General features: G+C 33.8%; 1 protein-coding gene across 4 annotated transcripts in view; it reads right to left on the bottom strand.

Annotated features, from left to right (window-relative positions):
- Positions 1-20,131, bottom strand: part of PCDH9 (protocadherin 9) — an 879,612-nt gene that overhangs the window by 299,619 nt on the left and 559,862 nt on the right. For 2 of the 4 annotated variants that reach the window (XM_084767921.1, XM_084767922.1), the window contains one exon: positions 10,021-10,222. In XM_084767921.1, coding sequence (XP_084624047.1) covers positions 10,021-10,222 — 202 coding nt within the window. The remainder of the gene's footprint in view (positions 1-10,020; positions 10,223-20,131) is intronic. The other 2 variants (XM_084767923.1, XM_084767924.1) reach the window with 1 other exon arrangement.

Below are 20,131 nucleotides of genomic sequence, written 5' to 3'. Positions count from 1 at the left end.
AACAGTAGGATAGTTAAAATGTTTAGGAAAGTAGCTCTGTTTCTTCCAATATTTAAAGTTGTTTCAAAGCTTTGCATAATTTAATTAATTAATCTTTGTTATAAATACATGCACATAAAGATGAAATCAAATATATTCATTTTTATTCATAAATAGTTTAGTGATTACTTTCCCTTTTGCTTGTCGTGTTTGGCTATGTTAGGGTTAAGAAATATGAAATGTATACTCCTATTGGCTACTGACTTCTTTATACTGTTTATTTTTACATAGGTACTGAATTATCACGATTAATCTTTCACTTTAAGCATGGTCCAGTTATTTTAAACAGAATACATTCAAAGAACATTTTTGGTCTCTAGAACATTACACAAAATGTTCATAAATTTTCTTCCTCTTTAGGCCTTTTAAATCAATCTCATGACAACAGCTATGGAAATGATACTCTACCCAGCATGGCAACATAAAATGAAATTACTCCATCTTTACACTAGGAGGCATATTCCCTCTACGGATCTCTCTACAAGACTAATACATGATACTTTGACCTAAAAAGAATCCCAAATGCAAAATATTAATGACTTTTTCATTTGCAATCATGAATATTCACTGAAATTTATTTTGCTGTATTAAAAATCCCTCCTAAAATGGGTAAATTTAAAACAGCAGAAAAGGTGTGTTCTTTTATTTATCAGCAATATTTTAATGACCTTATATCATATAAAGGATCAACATATTGTGACTCTTTTAAAATAAAACACTAATAAAACAGAGTATGCAGTGAAGAATTAATATCATGATAAATTCTTAATACTCATAAATTGAGAAAAAAATTGTTTCCTTTTTAGGATACTGAAGAATAAGTATTTTAATTTATGTTTTATTAGTTTAATAAAGCTATGAATTTTTATAACCTCTTCTCTGAATCAGTGAATGTAAAAAAGATAGAACAAAAAGATCTTTGTCCAATAGATAAAGTACATATCATTTTACATTTTCTTTACCTTTTGCTATGTATTGAAATCTACTACACAAATCAGCATCCACAATCCTAGCTTAGATGAGGCCCATGAGTAGAACATAGTCTATTCTGCCTCCACAGTTTCTGCTGAACTGTATTAAGTTTAGTAATACACCACTTAAAGAAAACAGATTTTACTATGTAATTGATTAGGCAATTAACTACGATTTATTCATATATCTCTAAACATGTTCAGTATTTAACAGAACTACACTTTTTGTTTATTGCTTTTGGGGTTTTCTCTGTTTTTTGGGGTTTTTTGTTTTTTGTTTTTTGTTTTTTTTGTTTTTTAGTATTTTCAAATTTATTTATTTATTTACTTATTTCCAGCAAAAATTTTCTCACTCTGGAACATTGAATGACTTGCATACCTCTATTGCTACTCTCTATTTGGACTAGGATGGCCCAGCACATACAGCTTCCTTTGCAGCTGTCTTCAAGGGCTGGAGTTAAAACTGTCCTTTTTTCTCTTTTCATCATTTGTTGTTTTTTTTTCTTGCGTCTGTAATGTAATTACATAATATTTCCATTTCCTTTCCCCCTTTCAGAAATTCCCATACATGCCTCCTATCTCTCTCCAATCCATGACCTCTTTCTTCATTAATTTTTGCCTAAAATGTGTATGTATATAGATATATTACTATGTATAACATGTTAAGTCATTCTTATGTTATTTGTATGTATGCTTACTAGGCTAATCATTTGTACTGGATAACCTATTGGTGTGTCATTCCCTGGGTGAGACTATTTTTCCTACTTTCCACATTCTTTAGTTTTATATCATTTCTTCAAACCCTTAAATATTTGTGTGACTTACATGATAAAGTTAGTTCCTGTCTCTTCGAATTATCACAATTTCTATGAAAAACTCGTTCATCTTTTACATTTTTACTTCTTAGGTAATAATTCAGAATCATATTACTTGTTCTTAGATACTTCCGGTCAAACTTCAAATATAAATACTTTAAAACAGGTGAATTATACTCTAAATTTTTCCTCTAATATCTCTGATCGACTGTATACGTTTTTAATAACTAATATAGACCATAGACAGAAGGAACCTTTACTTCTCTTTTCCTTCATCTCCTGTATCCAAGGAGACATTATTGTGGCATCCCCATTATTCAAAATTAGGTATCAATTCTCCTTTGAACATACTTTTACAGATGCGCACATATTTGAACCATTAATATAAGCCACTTATTAAGCCTATTTAGTCACAACTCAATTTAACTTTACAGCAAACGACTGATATTAGTAGTTCCATTCTGGAATTTTGCAATCAATGTTCTCAAGACCATGGTAGTTTGCAAGAATAGCAAAGACCACAATTTTGCTGAAATTTTAAGTTTGCCGAACTAGACATGGTATTTATAACAGCAAGAAATCTTCTCTGTTTTCATATATGGAGGAACATACAAACTTACACACACTAACACACAGGCATATACTCACACATAGCCACCCAAAAACACGTACACCTAAACAAAGGCATGTATAGATAGACTTTTACCCATATACATGCATTCATCCCCAGATATGCAGGAAACAATATATATATATATATATTCATTTAGAGAATTTCTGTTTAAGCTTTCTTGCTTATATAAAGTACCACTTCACCTACAGATATTTTATTCATTTCCCACTGAATAATTATTTTTAATAGAATCCATTTTTATATTAACTATTACCATATCCTCTAATTCAATGTTACTAGTGACAAAACTAAATAAAAATAATATTAAGAAAGAAAAGTAAAATATTTTTATGACTTATCAGATTTGTTTTGTATTTATCTCACAGTCATACAAGAAGTGTCACAGATTCCTAAAATTTGTTTCATGGGCCCTCAGAAGATGAGATTTATATTACTAAGGTCCATACTACTGTTAGCCTGCTTAGTATTCAGCCGTGCTTTTAATTTCTATCACTTCAACCTTATATGCCATTTGTCATACACTTCTTGAATTGTATACAGATAAAATAAGAGATTCTAAGATGGGCCAAATAACTCTATTCTAGGTAAGTTGTGACAGAATGCCCAGTGAAGACCCCCAACACCCAGAATTTGTGACTATCTTATGATCACCTTATGATCATCTTTATTGAACTTGGAAATTGCTTCTCACCAAAAGAGTAAAAGAGGGTTGTTACAGGGTAGTGTAAGACTGTACTAATAGGCACTTAACCCCAATATTGTCTTCCTGAGTGAATAGGAACTCATTAATTCTTCCAGGTAAATTCAGAGGTGAATGGCAGGCAAAGATGTTATAAAGTAAATATAATTTGCACCTTTGCACATAATTAAACAAGAGATTTTAAAAAACTAACATTTAAAGACAAAAACAAAAACATTACTATTTAGGTTTCCTAATAGGACAAAATTAAAACTTAATTCTAAATTAGTAGTAAAAACCTAGTCCTGATATGATCATATTATTGATTTTCACTTCTTTTATAGTAGAAAAATATTTCTTTAATATAATTATATTTCAAAAATACTCCCCCTTTGAGAAGTAATGTTCTGTGATCATCATGAATTTATATCTTAAAAAATCTGATTTACTGGTACTTGGAGATGGAACATGATATTTGCTTGGAGCTAGAAATAAAACAATTCAGTATGCTAAAACCTGCTCACGTGTAGCTCAGGTGGCCTATTGCGCTTGAAAAGCTGTCTGTGCTGTGAATGTGGAAACACCATCAAGTTGGCATACAGTTTTGCCCATTACTTTTTGTTAAGCTTGCCCTCAGTGTTCTAAGAATAAAGCAGTAATCAACAAGTTTATCTCTGAATTAAGAAAAAATGAAAGTGTTAATCTTACTTAAAATATCTTTCACAAAGCAATGATCAACTTCTTTTCTGGTCCTTCAAATCTGGACATAATGATGGGAAATACTTGTTCAATTGTGTCTTTATCATTTAAAACATCCATTCACTATACTTTTGTAAAGAAAACCATATTTTAATTAAATTATAGAGAAAGAAAGGAAAGAATAATATAATCTAATATATTTTAGATATTGAATCTTATTACTCTACCACTTCCAATCAACTTTATGATTTTGAAAAAACAAAACATAGAACAAACTAATGGTACAACAACAAGAGCAGCTCCACAAATTTTAATGCTACATTGAATAATTTAGGCTTAATATTACAATTGTACTTAATAATGATAGCAGTCCTTTGGAAGATAACTAAAATTCTAAAAAGCATATATTGTGTCATGTATTTTTATAATATATTATTACAAAAGAGAGCTAATTTTAACTAAACTATAATTAGAATTTCACTTTAATAAATAAACAATGAATCTTGAGAATAAAATATTGTTTATTTATTATTGTTAATAAATAAACAATAAATCTCCAGTTTAAGTCCAGAACAGGGACTGGTATATACTTTCATGGTTAAAAAACTTACTATACAAGTGTGAGTTTAATATTTTGAATCCAAAAACCAGTCTGAAGACTCATGATGCAGCACATGTCTGTATCACAGAACTCTTATGAAGCCTAAGGGCCAGATAGCCTGGCATAGGAAATATCAAACTACAGCCAGGCTTCCCCTCAAAAACATTAAAAGGTGAACAACACCCCAGGTTATATTTTGACATCCACATGTAGGTTATAACATATGCATGCTTGCACATACACATATAAGAGCTCACAAGGGCACATGTACATGCACAACACACACACACACACACACACACACACACACACACACACCTACACACAAACATAATCAATCTGTCAATCAATCTAAAATTACAGCACATTTTCATATGACTAATTGTTCCTTTTTTATATATATTATTGATTACTGTAAGAGGTTTCTAGGGTCACAACTAATATTATAAACTGATAGTAAAATCATTTTTTCCTGGAAAATTTTTTCATAAACCAACAAATTATCAATTTAAGAGTAATCTTTAAAATATTTTTAAACAATAAATTTTTATTGTATTAACAATTTTGTCTTCATATATTGAATAATTTACTTGAATGCCAAACAATTATTTTAGCCACAAACACACATATAATTTACACATGACTTGTGGATACACTTTAAAATTGTATCAGTTTTCAGCTCAGGCTCTATGAACAATTAATAGATCGGACCTCCTGAAGCTGAAAAGCTTCTGTAAGGCAAAGGACACAATCAACAGAACAAAACGACAGCCGAAAGCTTGGAAAAGATCTTCACCAACCCTACATCAGACAAAGGTCTAATCTCCAAAATATATAAATAAGCCAAGAAAATAAACAGTAATAAACCAAATAACCCAATCAAAAACTGGGGTACACAGCTAAACAGAGAATTGTAACAAAGTAATATCAAATGGTCATGAAACACTTAAAGATATGCGTCACACCCCTAGTCGTCAGGGAAAATCAAATTAAAACGACTTTGACATTCCCTCTTGCACCTATGAGAATGGTTAATATCAAAAGCTCAAATGACAGCACATGCTGGTGAGGATGTAGAGAAAGGAGAACACTCCTTCACTTCTGCTTGTAGTGCAGACTTGCACAACCACTTTGGAAATCAGTCTGGTGTTTTCTCAGAAAATTGGGAACACTGGATATTCTTGCAACCTTTTATGTGTTTGTAAGTGGTGAATGGATGTTTAAGAGTAGTAAGAACATATATTAAAATTCAGGTACCCCAAACACTATAGTACATATGGCTGTTCATATTAATTTATTTAAAATGCACAATACAAATAGTTACTATGTAAATATCTGAGTTTTAATTCTTTTTTAAAATAAAGGCTGATATATTTGAAATTTAGGGATATTTCTAAGCATAATAAATATCATAAGTAAAAGAAATTCATCATATTTTAATGTTGTTTTCTACTTCTCTTGTTAGGAAATTATACCTTTTTCAAAAAATAAAGAATGTTGAGAAAGGAGAGTCCACAGATGACGATGCAAACCACAGAAGAAGGGAGGTGACGGCATCTCACTAGCATGTCAGTGTCTCTAAACTTCACTTTCTAATTCCTCAAAGTTAACCTCAAAACAGTGACTGGACAATGAAACAAACATGATTCCAGTGCAACTTAAGATTTAGTTTGATTATTGTATTATTTCGAGCGTATTCTAGTGAATCATAGTCTAGGCATGAATATAGGGCTTGTACTGTAGTCTAAGGGCTCAAATGAACCAGTGACTCAGAGCGAGTCACAGACAACCTGGCTTATCTAACGCCTTAACTGTGGTGAATTGTGCTGATTCTACCAAGAAGTTCCATGTCTTCTCATTTAAAGACATTTTACTGACCGTCATCCTCCTGGTAAAATCACCATCTCAAATAGAACGTTGATGGTTTCTGGAGCATCTTTGAATAGACATTATGAATTTGTTTAAAATATAATAAAAAATTAAAATTTCTAGCTGCTTCTTTAAGTAGGATTGAAATGTGCATTTTCCCCCCAGCTTAATACTTCTTCCATCCTTTCCCGCTTGGCAGCTGGCCCAGTCCTTTTGTCTAGGACTAAAAAGTCATTGTGTGAGTAGCATGGCATATTGTACAAAGATCTAGCCAAGGGCAATTTGCTAACTCCTACTTAAAAAGCTTGACAAAATGTTCTCTCTCTCTCTCTCTCTCTCTCTCTCTCTCTCTCTCTCTCTCTCTCTCTTCTCTCTCTCTGTGTGTGTGTGTGTGTGTGTGTGTGTGTGTGTGTGTGTCTGTGTCTGTGTCTGTGTCTCTCTCTGTCTCTCTCTGTTTCTGTCTCTCTCTTTGTGTCTCTCTCTGTCTGTATCTCTCTGTCTCTGTCTCTGTCTCTCCTCTCCTCTTCTCTTCTTTCTCCTCTCATACTCCATCTCTTTTCCATGACCTCTCTCTTTCACCTCTTTTTCTCTGATTGGAAATCTGAAACATGGGTTTTGTTATGAGAAGACTTATGAGAGTGTATAGAAACAGTGACAAAAATGACCTACAGCCTAACAAGGCAATCACTGCATTTTACTTCTCTCAACTTCCACAGTAACTTCTTCTGATGTTACTAAATATATAATTTCAGAGAAAAAAGTTCAAATAAAAATATTAATAGCTTTGTATAACATAAACTTCCTATAAAGCTTTGATATTGCACACTATAAACCAATTTTTTTTTGAAATTTGTATTTAATTGAGAATTTACAAATTAGCTCAAGTTTTTGCTGTAGTATATCTATAGTAATGTATTATTGCTTGTAGAGGGAAAAAGATAAGTATCATATTATTTTGTGTACATATATTCTTGTACAGTAGTGATAAGATATAGTTTATGATTTAGCTATATTTTTCTGTACTATGACACTTCTCATTACATCCTGGCTGCCCATAGACACATCATTCTATGACAAATAAAATAGAAATTAAGTATGATCTTGTTCATCTAGTTATTATATCCTAAAAGCTGCCTTTCCATTCTAGATGAATATTTTTAAATTTCTAATTCAATTAGTTAAGTAGAAAATTACCCAGATATTCATCAATTTTTAAAACCTAGTGATTAAACTCAGTGCCCTCTGTCATCCTGTGTTATTCTAAATGATTTCATTATTCCATATAAAGGAAAATTAATGAAACCTCTTAAGCCTAAGTCTTTTACCTGAAAATTCATATTACTCCTGCTTTAAAGATACTTGTGTAAAGTATATTTGCTAATCTATGGAGAACAGTGACAGCTGTGTATGTTTAACGTTTGTATTTCTGTGGTTATTTTACATCAGATTCAAAGAGCATAGAACTGCTTCCAAACACTTGCACACAGGGTGATCAGAAATTAAAGTGAAAATTCTTAGTTTAGCTTAATGCTGGTCAGAGAAGAGAGAATTGTAGACTACAAAAACTGTTTACAAGTGGCTAATATAAGTACTACTCACCCACATCACCTCCATATAGTTCTTGGGAAAACAGGGCAACTTAAATTCATTAGTTCATAGTGGGAGTATGTCCAGAAATGCACAGAAGCCTGGCAGAAGGACACATGCCTTTAATCCCAGCACTTGGGAGGCAGAGGCAGAGGCAGGCAGATCTCCTAATTCAAGCACAGACTTGTCTACAATTTGGGTACAGAACAGCCAGGGCTGTTCCACAAAGAAACCCTGTCTCAATCTAAAGAAGAAGAAGAAGAAGAAGAAGAAGAAGAAGAAGAAGAAGAAGAAGAAGAAGAAGAAGAAGAAGAAGAAGAAGAAGAAGAAGAAGAAGAAATTCACGAGAATAAACAAATGCTTATCTAGTTCTCTCAAAATTTATTGGATGACAGGTTTTGAGTTTGTAGCTCTAGATATTTGAAGTTTAAAAAAAATGTACTTAATGTTTTACTCTTACAAACCAGACACAGAAATAAAGAAAATGAAAATGGCAGCATAGAGTTTACTTAGATTCCACCAGAGAATTACTGGAATGCATGAAAACTTCTGCAGGAAGATTTGCTCTGACGGCACACATTTAACCATTGCAAGTGGGGAAGAAAAGCCCCATCAGATCCCTGCAGTGGCAGAGGCAGAGAAGGAACCATGAACACAGACCTCTGCCCAGACAGAGATTCAAAACTCTGGCAGTGAGGGAACAGGAATGCTGGATTACCAGAAAGGGAGTTGGTAAGGAAGTCTGTCTGAGCTTGTGACCTCCTCTAGCTATTCTTATTTCACAGAAACGCCAGAGGCACCATAATGTCTGAAACAGAGGTGCTAAATAGCTAGAGATTTATGGAACCGTCACCATAACTACTCTTCCGTCTCCGTTTACCAACGTGAAGCAAGTTAAGAAGTGGGAGAAGGCTTTTGTTTTGAATGTGTGTGCTCTTTCTTGTTGTTGTTCTTTTCTTGGTTTAGAAATCTTGTTGATATGCTTACTCATTTAACCACAACGACAAAAACCGGGTGGGGGATACAAATACTAATACTACTATTCCTGCCCAAATCCCTTCAAGGGTATTCTACTACCATGAAAAAAAAATATTTTCAACAAAATAGAAATCATTTTCATTAATGTAGAAAGGGCATTGTAATTTTAACATTTCCTAGTCACTGAGGGTTTTGTTGTTGTTGTTGTTGTTGTTTTCAAGCATGTGTGTTTACAAAGTACAGACAAATAAAGATGAAGACTTAGTCCAAGACTTTCTTTAAAGACAGAGAAAGAAGCCCCTTTAGAGACGTGGTCCTCCACCATCCTAATGCTGCAACCCTTTAGTATAGTTACTTATTGTTTAGTAACCCACCAACAATAAAAAATATTCTCTTGTTCTTTAAATAATTGTAACGTTCCTATTGTTGTGAATTTTAATATAAATATATTTGGAGATATGGGTTTGTCAAAAATGTTCATACCCACAGGTTCAGGAGCAATGCTCTAAAGGGATTATTTGATATTGACAATGATTACCTAAGCCAGGAGTGGCTCTGTGTATGACCTGGGATTAAAGCCAGATACATTTTTTTTTTCAACCTACTGATACAGAACCAAATTACCCAAGAATCAAACCAAGAATAAAATTTATGAAGGAATTGTCTCCTTTCCTTTCTTATATACATTAATCCCATTCAGTCCATCTTTAGTTTTTGTAAGTAGCTCTTTTGATATAACACCCTCACAGGACATGAATACACACACATTACACAATATATGTGTATAATTGTGTATATATATGTGTGTGTGTGTGTGTGTGTATAAATAATTAACAATGTTCTAATAAACTCTGTTTCATCATTTTAATTACCTATTCTGTAGTCCTTTTGCCACCAAAATGTATTCCAACAAATATTTTCTTTCAATTATATTTGCACATTTTAAAATCTTTTTGATGATTCATAAATAAAAATATAACATTTAAAGGTCAACATATCAAGTACATCAACTATGTTCACTTCAAGCCATATAAGAACAAAAACAGCAGGGACCAATTGTCCCTTGCTTGCAGATCACATTGAAACAAGTTTCATCACACAACTCAAGCAGCCCAGCAGCATGCTAAGAAGACTAGGAGAAGACTCACCAGAGTTGGGGTCCGAGTTGCCATCTGCTTCGGTCCTCTTGTCCGGAGAGGCCTGGTCGTAGAATTCGTCCTGTGGCTGAACCAGAGGAAGAGGGTGTGAGATCAGGGTTCCACTACCCACCGGCTCGTGGTCTCCCAGACCACTGTCACTGCAGCTTTCCTGGGAGCCATCCGGGAGGTGAAAGGTAACACGGCGCTGAGACTACAAAGAAGACCACAGGACATGCAGTTAACACTAGCTTCTCCCTGGCAGAATGCTCATGCTCTGTAGAATACACATTCCAAAATTACTACAAATGACACAGTAAAAACCAGAGTACAGAAGGCTAACAACAGAGTCCGGCATTCATTGCTTTCATGTACTTGGTAGGTACTCTCCACTTGGTAAATTATCAAAACCTAGTCTATCGTTAATAATTCAAAGACATAAAAGTAATGTAAAGCCTTAAGACAAAAATGTAAGAAAACAAAGGGGCATACTTGTGTTCATTAAAAACGTCATAGAAAAATCATCTATAAGAAATATACAGAATCATTTGCTTCATGGAACTGAGTAAATAATTCATTAATTCAACAGTACAAATTTCTTCTTCAGGCACTTTGCTTTCTAGGCACTTCCTAGACACTGCAGTTCCAGGACCACTGCTATTTTATGGGCTGACTTTTGAATTTTCCCTTTAAGTTATGAAATACAATAATACAAATAATAATGTGATATAAAAATAAAAATAGTTTATATTTTATTAAGCCAGTCCTGGAATAATTAATTTAAATTGTTACTACAATTAACAAGGTTATGTTAAGTTGATATTGATGAACATTGAAAGAAATTACATTACCCAAAAATTGGAAACAAAGAAAGGGAGAGATTAGTCAGTTATATTTGTCCACTGATTCAGGCTTTACTCCTAGCTCATTTTTAAAAAGGCTATTTCAGTAGATATGTACTTGGAATAGTGCTTTGGCATCTACTGCACTGTGTCAATCCACAAAATGAGCTAAAGTGTCTTCTATTTACTTCCGTGGAAGTCAGTGTTTTAGTACAACAAAAATCCACATTCTAACACAAACCAGAGTTAAATTTTCATGGTCAGTGTGCTTTTGGCTTATGTAATACATGACATATAAAAATAGGTGCAGCTCTATGGGGGTGAAGTTTTAAGCTGTAGGGAATTACATACATTAGTAAATGAGCACCATAGTTCTAAAAGTAATTTCCATTCCTTCACAGCCAAAAGACCCTCCAATATATGCCACACATGACTACTTTTATTGAGATTAAATGACATTACTAATACATAGAAAAAGATAAAATTCAAATACATAGTGTATAATATAACCATCTCCTAGCATTTAATATTTGTGTTTTTCAAGAGATAATTTACAGAATATATTCAAAGAAATGGGAATGCTGCTAGAAGCAAAATGCAGTAGGCAGAGGCATTGTAACTCTATAAAATGCTTTTATAGACTGACAATAGAACACAGCCTATTTTCTATGAGTCACTGGTTCAAATCCAGCTAAAAGTCATCCTGGAGAAGAGATGATACCACTTTATTGCTGTTCAATGGCCTATGTGAAATGAGTTGATAGTTCAGTACATTTTTAATGAACTGATGCTTACATCCCATAAACTATAATCATAAATGGTACTAATTGTGTCTGATGTAGCACATTTCCTCTTTACACTTGACTCTTGGATAAGCATCATTCCTCTTCCAAAGGTTCCCGTGTATGCTTAGGTGAGTCTTATAGGAAAGCAAGCCAGACAGAGAGAGCAACACCTGACATGTATCAGCCCTTCTCAAACAAAGGTTATGCCACAGAATTTATTGTTGTGTTTCCTCAGACTTGACATTTAACTGTCAGTAAAAAAAAAAGTGCTTGTGTTCATTGTTCAATATATTCTAAATCTATGATGATCTTTTCATGATGAAGTGAATATCAAGGGCATTGAGCTCATGGGCCATTATACATGATTGTCAACTATGGTTTCTAAGGTGATTTCCCAGGATAAAAGAACACTGTTGTCATCTCCAATTGACTCTATTTTACTTTTTTATTGTAAATGGAGTAAAAGGAAACAAATCACAAGATAAAACTAAGGACAAATCGCTTTGTCATCTGATAACTTCTAAATGCTGCATATACCATTAAGAAGTCTATATTTCATAGAAGATAAAATTATATTGCTGACATTTTAAATAAAAGTATTATATTGTTTTAAATGTATGATTTTCTTGTATGACATATTTCTCAAAGTTTGTACCAGAAGTTTTCTATTATTTCAACAATTATTATAGAATGGATATTTGTATATTTATTTATTGAGCATCTTGCATATGTTGGAAATACAATTACACACAACAATAAAATAGCATTGTCTTGTGAAACTAATAAATGATCATGTTAGACTTCATCTTTTATACATCATAATAAATAGGTTAAATAACTATTATTTTTAACATTATAATAAAATTATGCTATCTAAGCACTAAAATGAGAACAGAAAATTTAAATTTTATTGTCAATGGAATGCTGTAAATTTAAACAATATAATAATTAATATCTTATTTAATATGACATAATGTTTAAAATTTATCAGCAAAATTGTGCAATATTTTTCCTTTTCTGGAGGCACAAGATGTACATGTGCACATATATAAATTGGAAAATAGATACAGTGAGTTGAAGAAAAATGATCACACATACCCGTTGTTAAATTGCCATCAGGAATATCATTGTTAAAATGCACTATCAGGGTAGATGTAAGGAAGAGATCTGAATACAATTCAGTACAAGAAAAAAGGGAACAGTGGCATGTTATGAAAACAATTTGTGTTTGTCATTAAAAGTTCAGCTATAAGTTTGAATCAGGTGAAGTAGAGCAGGTGACCACAGATTCTTGACCTCCCAAGTTTGGCCTTTTGCAAGGAGTCACTTAGAGTTAGTTTATCTCCTGTGAGAAAATATTCCCTGGCCAATGGGAGCATGTAAAGTCAGAACGAATAAAATAAAAAGGCCTTCCTGATACGTAACACAAATTGTATATATATGTTCAATAAAAAAGAATGTGTAATTTTGGTTGTGAGCCTAGCCTTTAATGGCTGAGCCATCTCTCCAGCCCAATGGAAACCAATCTGGTGCTTTCTCAGAAAAGTGGGAATAGGGCTTCCTCAAGACCCAGCTATTCTACTCCTTGGAATATACCCAGAAGATGCTCTCCACACAACAAGGACATATGCTCAACCATGTTCATAGCCAGAAACTGGAAACAACCTAGATGTCCCTCAGTTGAAGAGTGGATAAAAGTACTATGGTACACTTACACTATGGAATACTACTCAGCTATTAAAAGCAAGGAAATTTTGAAATTTGCAGGCAAATGAGTAGAACTAGAAATGATCATCCTGAGTGAGATAACCCAGACCCAGAAAGATACACATGGCATATACTCACTTATAATTGGACACTAGCACCACAGGGAAGTCTCCTAAAAGTCTTCACTTAGCAGGAGATTGGGATAGACGATGAGACTTCCTAAGTGGTACTCCAGGTGAGAGAGGTATGGGAGAATAGGGAAAAAGAAGGATCCAGAGGGTCCTAGAAGCCCACAAGTAGAACATTATGATAGGCAGATTTGGGCACAGGGGTCCCGCTCAAACTAAGGTACCAGCCAAGGACAATACAGGCGGTAAACTTTAAACCCCTACCCAGATCTAGCCAATGGTCAGAACATTTTCCACAGTTGAGTGGAGAGTGGTGTATGACTTTCACACGTACTCTGGTGCCTCATCTTTGACCATGTCCCCTGGAGAGGGAGACCTGGTGGCACTCAGAGGAAGGACAGCAGGTTACCAAGAAGAGACTTGATACCCTATGAGCATATACAGGGGGAGGAAATCCCCCTCAGGAACAGTCATAGAGGAGGGGAATAAGGGGAAATTGGGAGGGAGGGAAGAATGGGAGGATGCAAGGGATGGGATAACCATTGAGATGTAACAAGAATAAATTAATAAAATATTAAAAAACATTTAAGAATTATCAACAATATAAGAACTGAACAGTTAGGTGAGGAATGAAGATACTTGTTGTTTTAAGAACTTACGATAGAAATTTTCTGAGTTCATGTAAGTGAACTAGACTTTATTCAGGCAGGGGAAATGGACAGGAGAGCACATTCCCATGACTCCCTTTCATTTCCCACCTTAATGGCTACTTTTAAAGGCAGCAATGGGGAGTGGGAGAGGCAGCACTCATACTGGTGTCAGTATCTCGTTTCCTTCTTCAACATTTACATTTTTCAGTGTTTTAATGAATGGATAGTAGTATGTATTTAATGAAAGGGTTTAAAAACTGCAGTAATGAAAAAGGAAAGAAGTTGATTAGGTGAGAGAATCATGGGAGAAGGGGAAATAGAAGGATCCAGAGGGTCCTAGAAACCTACAAGAAAAGCATTATGATGGGTGGAACTGGACCCAGGGGTCCTGCTCACACTATGACACCAGCCAAGGACAATATGGGCAGTAAACTTCAAACCCCTGCCAGTGTACAGGACATTCTCCATGGTTGAGTAGAGAGTGGGGACTGACTTTTCACATAAACTCTGGTACCCCATTTTTTTACCACAACCCCTTGATGGGAGGAGAGACCTGGTGGCACTCAGAGGAAGGATATCAGGCTACCAAGAAGAGACTTGATACCCTATGAACATATAGAGGGGGAGGAGGACCCCTCAGTCACAGTCATAGGGGAGGGGAATAAGGGGAAAATGGGAGAGGGAGGAATGGGAGGATACAAGGGATGGGATAACCATTAAGATGTAACAGGAATAAATTAATAAAAAATTTTTTAAAAATTAATCCACAATTAGATGTTTTGTTTTTTAAAGTTATAATGCATGTGCCATACTCTCACTGACTTAATGGTGATTTATTTGATATGTAAATGTATTACTGTAAAATGAGTTGCTCAAAGGAAGGCTATGTATTTGATGTGTTTTGTAGCATCTTTTGGTTACATTTTTAGGTTTTTAGTGATAGGTCTAATGTAAATGGCCTAAAGCACATTTTTACTATAATTTAACTTTACTTCCATTTGATTTAATCTAATGACAGAAAATTTGATAATATTTCTCTTTAAGAACATTTGATATATTTCAAAATTACGTGGTTTAATTATTTGGGTGTCCATGCTTGATTCTTTGACTTTAAATATTTGAAACAAATATTTAACCTTTTTTTTAAACCTAGTTTTCCCTTGTGGGATGCTATAGAAGAGAAAAAAGTTCTAAACTGACTTATCCCCCATGTTGAGTAACATGACTCATCCCTTTATGCTCCCTCAGGGTCAACAGGAAAAAAAAGGATTAAACATGTCACATTGTGGCTTATGCTGTTTCTTATATTCTTTAGTATATGAAATGCCCTTAACCTATTTCTCACAATTAAATGCAGCCCAGTAGGAATGTAGTGTTTTATCAGTGAACTCAAAATCTAAAATGACTGCATTAAACTAGAGCAGATGTTCTTGAATCTACAAGCAGAATTCTTACATCTATAAATTATATGTACAGAAATGTGGAAAAAACAACTCAGCAAGAATCATTTCCAATTTCATTTTCTAGTTTAAACAAAACCATGTGACAAAGTGGGATACCCTCATCATATTTTCAAAATCAGCATACAAGATAATTGTAGCAATTTAATTAGAAATTATACTAAATCATGACTGTTATTAAAGTAAACATAAGTCACAAGCGTAAGTGTGGAGCTAAGAAGTATGGAGAAATGCATTCCTTGGGTAAGGGCAGGTAACTAAAATATGTGTTTCTGGCCTGTCAACACTGAAAATGGAATTTGAATCTTATTTGTACATAGTATTTGAGAACTCATCTCAGCTAACCATTGTAAAATAAAGCAGAGACAATAAGCACTTCTGTAGATTTATCTTGCTAATAATTATCAGTGGAGAACAAAACTTTAATTCCATTGTAGAGCACATTCCTTATTTCAAAATGCTTTTACAGCATAACTCCGAAGTACATTGTAAGTTAAGTCAAAGCATGAAAGCAACTTTGATGAATTTAACCAAAGATATGTAAATATACACAGAAGCACAAAGTCTTCTTCTTTTTGTGTATTCATAATAGCACAAGATCATAATCTCAGTCTTCTCAGTTTGTATGGAGGAATATTCTTTTTGTATGATAAATTTAGCAGTAATACTGAAAGTTGAATGGATACAGACTTCACAAGAGGTTTAGAATTAGAGAAATCTGAGGAATCCCCTACAAAAAAAATTGCCAGTATACATGTTGGACAATAACTATCAGATATGGAAATTTTATATAAATATTTATGAAGGTGTTAGTAAGTACTAATATGTGTAATATAGATTGCAGATGTTCCATAAGCTGGGTGAGTTATATTTAATTCTCCTGTGCTCTGTAAAAATGCACCACATCCACATCCCTGCTAGAATCAGAGCCCTTATAATGATCTTCAGAAAACAGAGACACTGAGCTAGTTGGAATAAACATGAGTAAGAATTTTTTATCTCTTTTCTCTTGGGTTGAATAGTCTTTGTTCTGAACAGTCTATGTAGCTGGACTTTATTTCAAAAGGGGAAAAAAATCCTCCTATTACTGCAGACAGTCACTGTGACTTTGAGCCTGATATTTGAAACAAAATCACTCCTACATCTCAGTGATAATCGGTTCCTGCCCTGTGGCTTTTTAATCTTCCCTTTGAAAACATTACTGAGTCACCAATCTCAGTTATTTGTGGACTGGGGATAATTTGTTTCCCTGAACATAAATACAGAATTCAAACATGTGTTTAGAACTTCTGCATGTAAAACCTTCTTTAAATTTAAGTTGAGGCTATAAAATAATGAGTACTCAGGAAAATAAATGTAGTAGCTCTTACAGTCTACAATGCATCCTTATAACTAAGACAGTTGTAGTTCTCACTTCTCATCAAAGAAGCTTCATTTCACAGCATATGGACACCATTACAAAAAAAGACAACTGGGCACAGTTGAGATATCAAAAAATAATGGGAAGCCTGCCCTCAGCAGATATACTTAGAATCCTATCTTGTACTTTAGACCTAGGAAACCTTATGGAAGAGGGGATTGAAAGATATAATAATCAGAGAACCAGAAAGTCTGCTGAGAACTTTGTCTTCTTGGCATGGCTGTTTAAACAAAAATCATATCAATGCACATGCAAATGTGGAAGGGAAGAAATATCACAGATATGCCATCACTAGACAAAACAATTACAGGCAGTTAGTGACTACTCAGAGGAAGACTTAATACATCTCAGGGATGAGTCTGCTAATTGGTTATTAAATGCAAAGTAGAAACTCCTGAAACCATATAACGCTCTACAACAAAAATAGACTCAAAGGTTCTACTTATATATTTGAGTATATAATAAATAATAATTAAAAGTAAAAAGAGGACATCAATTTGAAAGTAAATGAATGTGGATTTGGGAGTGTTGAATAAAGAAAGGAAGAGGGAAATTGATATAATTACATTTATTTTAATTATTTGTAAAATGTATTTCTTTTAAAAGAGAGAATGCTTGCAAAAACTTGCTCTAAGTGGACAAATGGTCCAGAAGGCAAAGATACAAATACCTCAGCAATAAAAAACCCATAAATCAACTTGAGTCTGTCATCCAACAATTATGTAAAGACATGGTTCTTATATTTTTCTTAGGTTGATTGGGCAATACAATTAAGAATAAATAATGTAAAGAAAATTTCAACAACAAAGTAGAATATATACTATACTATAATTTACCCTATGCATAAGATTTATGAAAAGTAATTCAGTCTGACATGTAAAATAAATATCTCAAAAATTTTATATTTGGCTTCTTGATACACACATTGCCTAAAATAATGTATAAGTTAGAAGCTTAGATTGTCTTTTTCAGTCAAATGATTATAGTCAATGATTGTATGTGCATGTTATTTCAAAGAGAGGAGAGAAAATATAATGTTTGCACTGGATCAATTAAGGCAAGACTGCTATTAGGTAAAAAAAAAAAAAACAAAAAACTTTTAATTGAAACTGAGGTGGATATTCACATTGTGTACTATTCCTGTACTTTCATTTACTTCTTTTTGAAGTCACAGATCCTAGTTGTAAATTTCAGTTTTGTTTTGTTAAATGGTCATGTTATGCCCAATAAATTTTCTTTTAAGCGATTTTACTTACTCCCATACATTAGTACAATTGCCAGTTTTGGTCAGAGAAAGTGTTCTTTTGGCCATGGTAACTAAAATTAAAACTGCTCAGAGATCTAAGAACAATTGACTGTTGAGTGCTCATCTGTAAAGCGGACAACGAAACCAGCCCACCAGTACTGAGGAAACAGCATATTAGAGAAGACAAAAAGAGCATAAGAGCAAGAGGTTGGATGGGACACCTAGGATACCCCACCCCTTCCCTGTGGATTTTTAGTAAGGTAAGTTAGTGAAGAGAAAGGGATAAGCTGGCCATGGCCCTGTAAATGACCTCGACTCATGGTTACTCATATTTTGTAAGCAGCAATAAGAAGAATAATATTGGATAATATTCAAATTCAGAATAAATAGTGAGCTGTACATACATAAATACATATTCATATGTATACATGCACAGACCTGTGTGTGTGTGTGTGTGTGTGTGTGTGTGTGTGTGTGTGTGTGTGTACATTGGCTAGAGTTATGTCAACCTGACACCCAAAATATACTTATCTGAGATCAGGAAACTTCAATTGGGAAAATACCTTCACAATATTGGGCTGAGTGCCAATGTTTAGAGCATTTTTAAAATTTGTGATAGATGGGGGTGGTCCAAACTTATTGCCATGGGCTGGTGATCCCATGTTTTATAAGAAAGAAAACTAAGCAAGCCATGTAAGGCAAGCATGCAAGCAGCACACCTCCATGGATTCTGCATAAGCTCCTACTTACAGTTTCCTGCCCTGGGCTTCTTTCATTGATGGCCTACAATGGGGAGGTTTAAGCCCAATAAACCCTTTCCTCCCCACCTAGCTTTTTGGACATGGTGCTTTGTAGCAGCAATAGAAACCTAACTAAGACAATATGTATTTTAGAATAATACATTATTTTAATTTACACCATCATATTTACAAAACAGCAGCAATATTGGTTCATTGTTTTCTGCTAGTTATGGTCCAAACTTCAGGGAAAGAAATTATATGAGGATTCTCTGGAGCAGCATTTCTCCTCCTGTGGGTCACAACCACTTTGGGGATCTAACAAGCCCTTTCTTAAGTATTGCCTAAGACTACCTGTCTAATGGAGCTTACATTTTGATTCATAACAGTAACAAAATTATAGTTAACAAGTAGCAATGAAGATAATTTTTATGGCTGGATGTCATCACAACATGAGGAACTGTATTAGGTAGGTTGCAGCATTAGGAAGACTGAAATCATTGCATGAGAGAATAACCATATTTTCTGTAATCGAAGTATTTTTCATAACAAAGTAAACAAATATTGTAAAAGGAATGTAATATTTCAGACTCTTAATAAAAAGAAGTCCACTCTCAAATAATTTTCAATATTATTGTAGTGTTCTGAGTATATCTAATCTTACTTCTATTGAACCACTACTTATGTGTTGCTTATAAATTGAAAATAAACTAATTCAGTATCATTTTTCCATATATGTAACAAGTTATTCTGTGAAAAGTCAAGCAGGATGGTTCCATATTTGCACAGTGATTTTATTTTAAAAACTACTTCCTCATGCACAAATCTGTCATGATATTTGATCATTTGTTCTTATTTTCTTAATTAAAACCTTAAAAAAACCATAAAAGTCCTCTGTAAGTAAACATTTTTACCTTCTGCTTAGCTTAAATCAATTGTGTTGCTTTTACAAACATTTTTCAAAGAGTGAGCTGCAAAGGTAAAATGTCTTGCTCTACACATCAGAAGATAATTCAGATCTAGTCCATGCCCTTGTCTGACAGATGGAGGGAGATAGAGGATGGCACTTTAGAATGAAAGAACTACCTTTCCTGGAAAGGATCATAGCACTTAGTGTCTGTAGAAGCATCTTATCTCAGCCTTCATAG

The sequence above is a fragment of the Acomys minous genome (genome assembly GCF_964271855.1).
Source record: "Acomys minous genome assembly, chromosome: 18".
Lineage (NCBI taxonomy): Eukaryota > Metazoa > Chordata > Mammalia > Rodentia > Muridae > Acomys > Acomys minous.
Note: the sequence above shows the minus strand (reverse complement) of the source record. Positions and strands in the feature narration are given on the sequence as shown.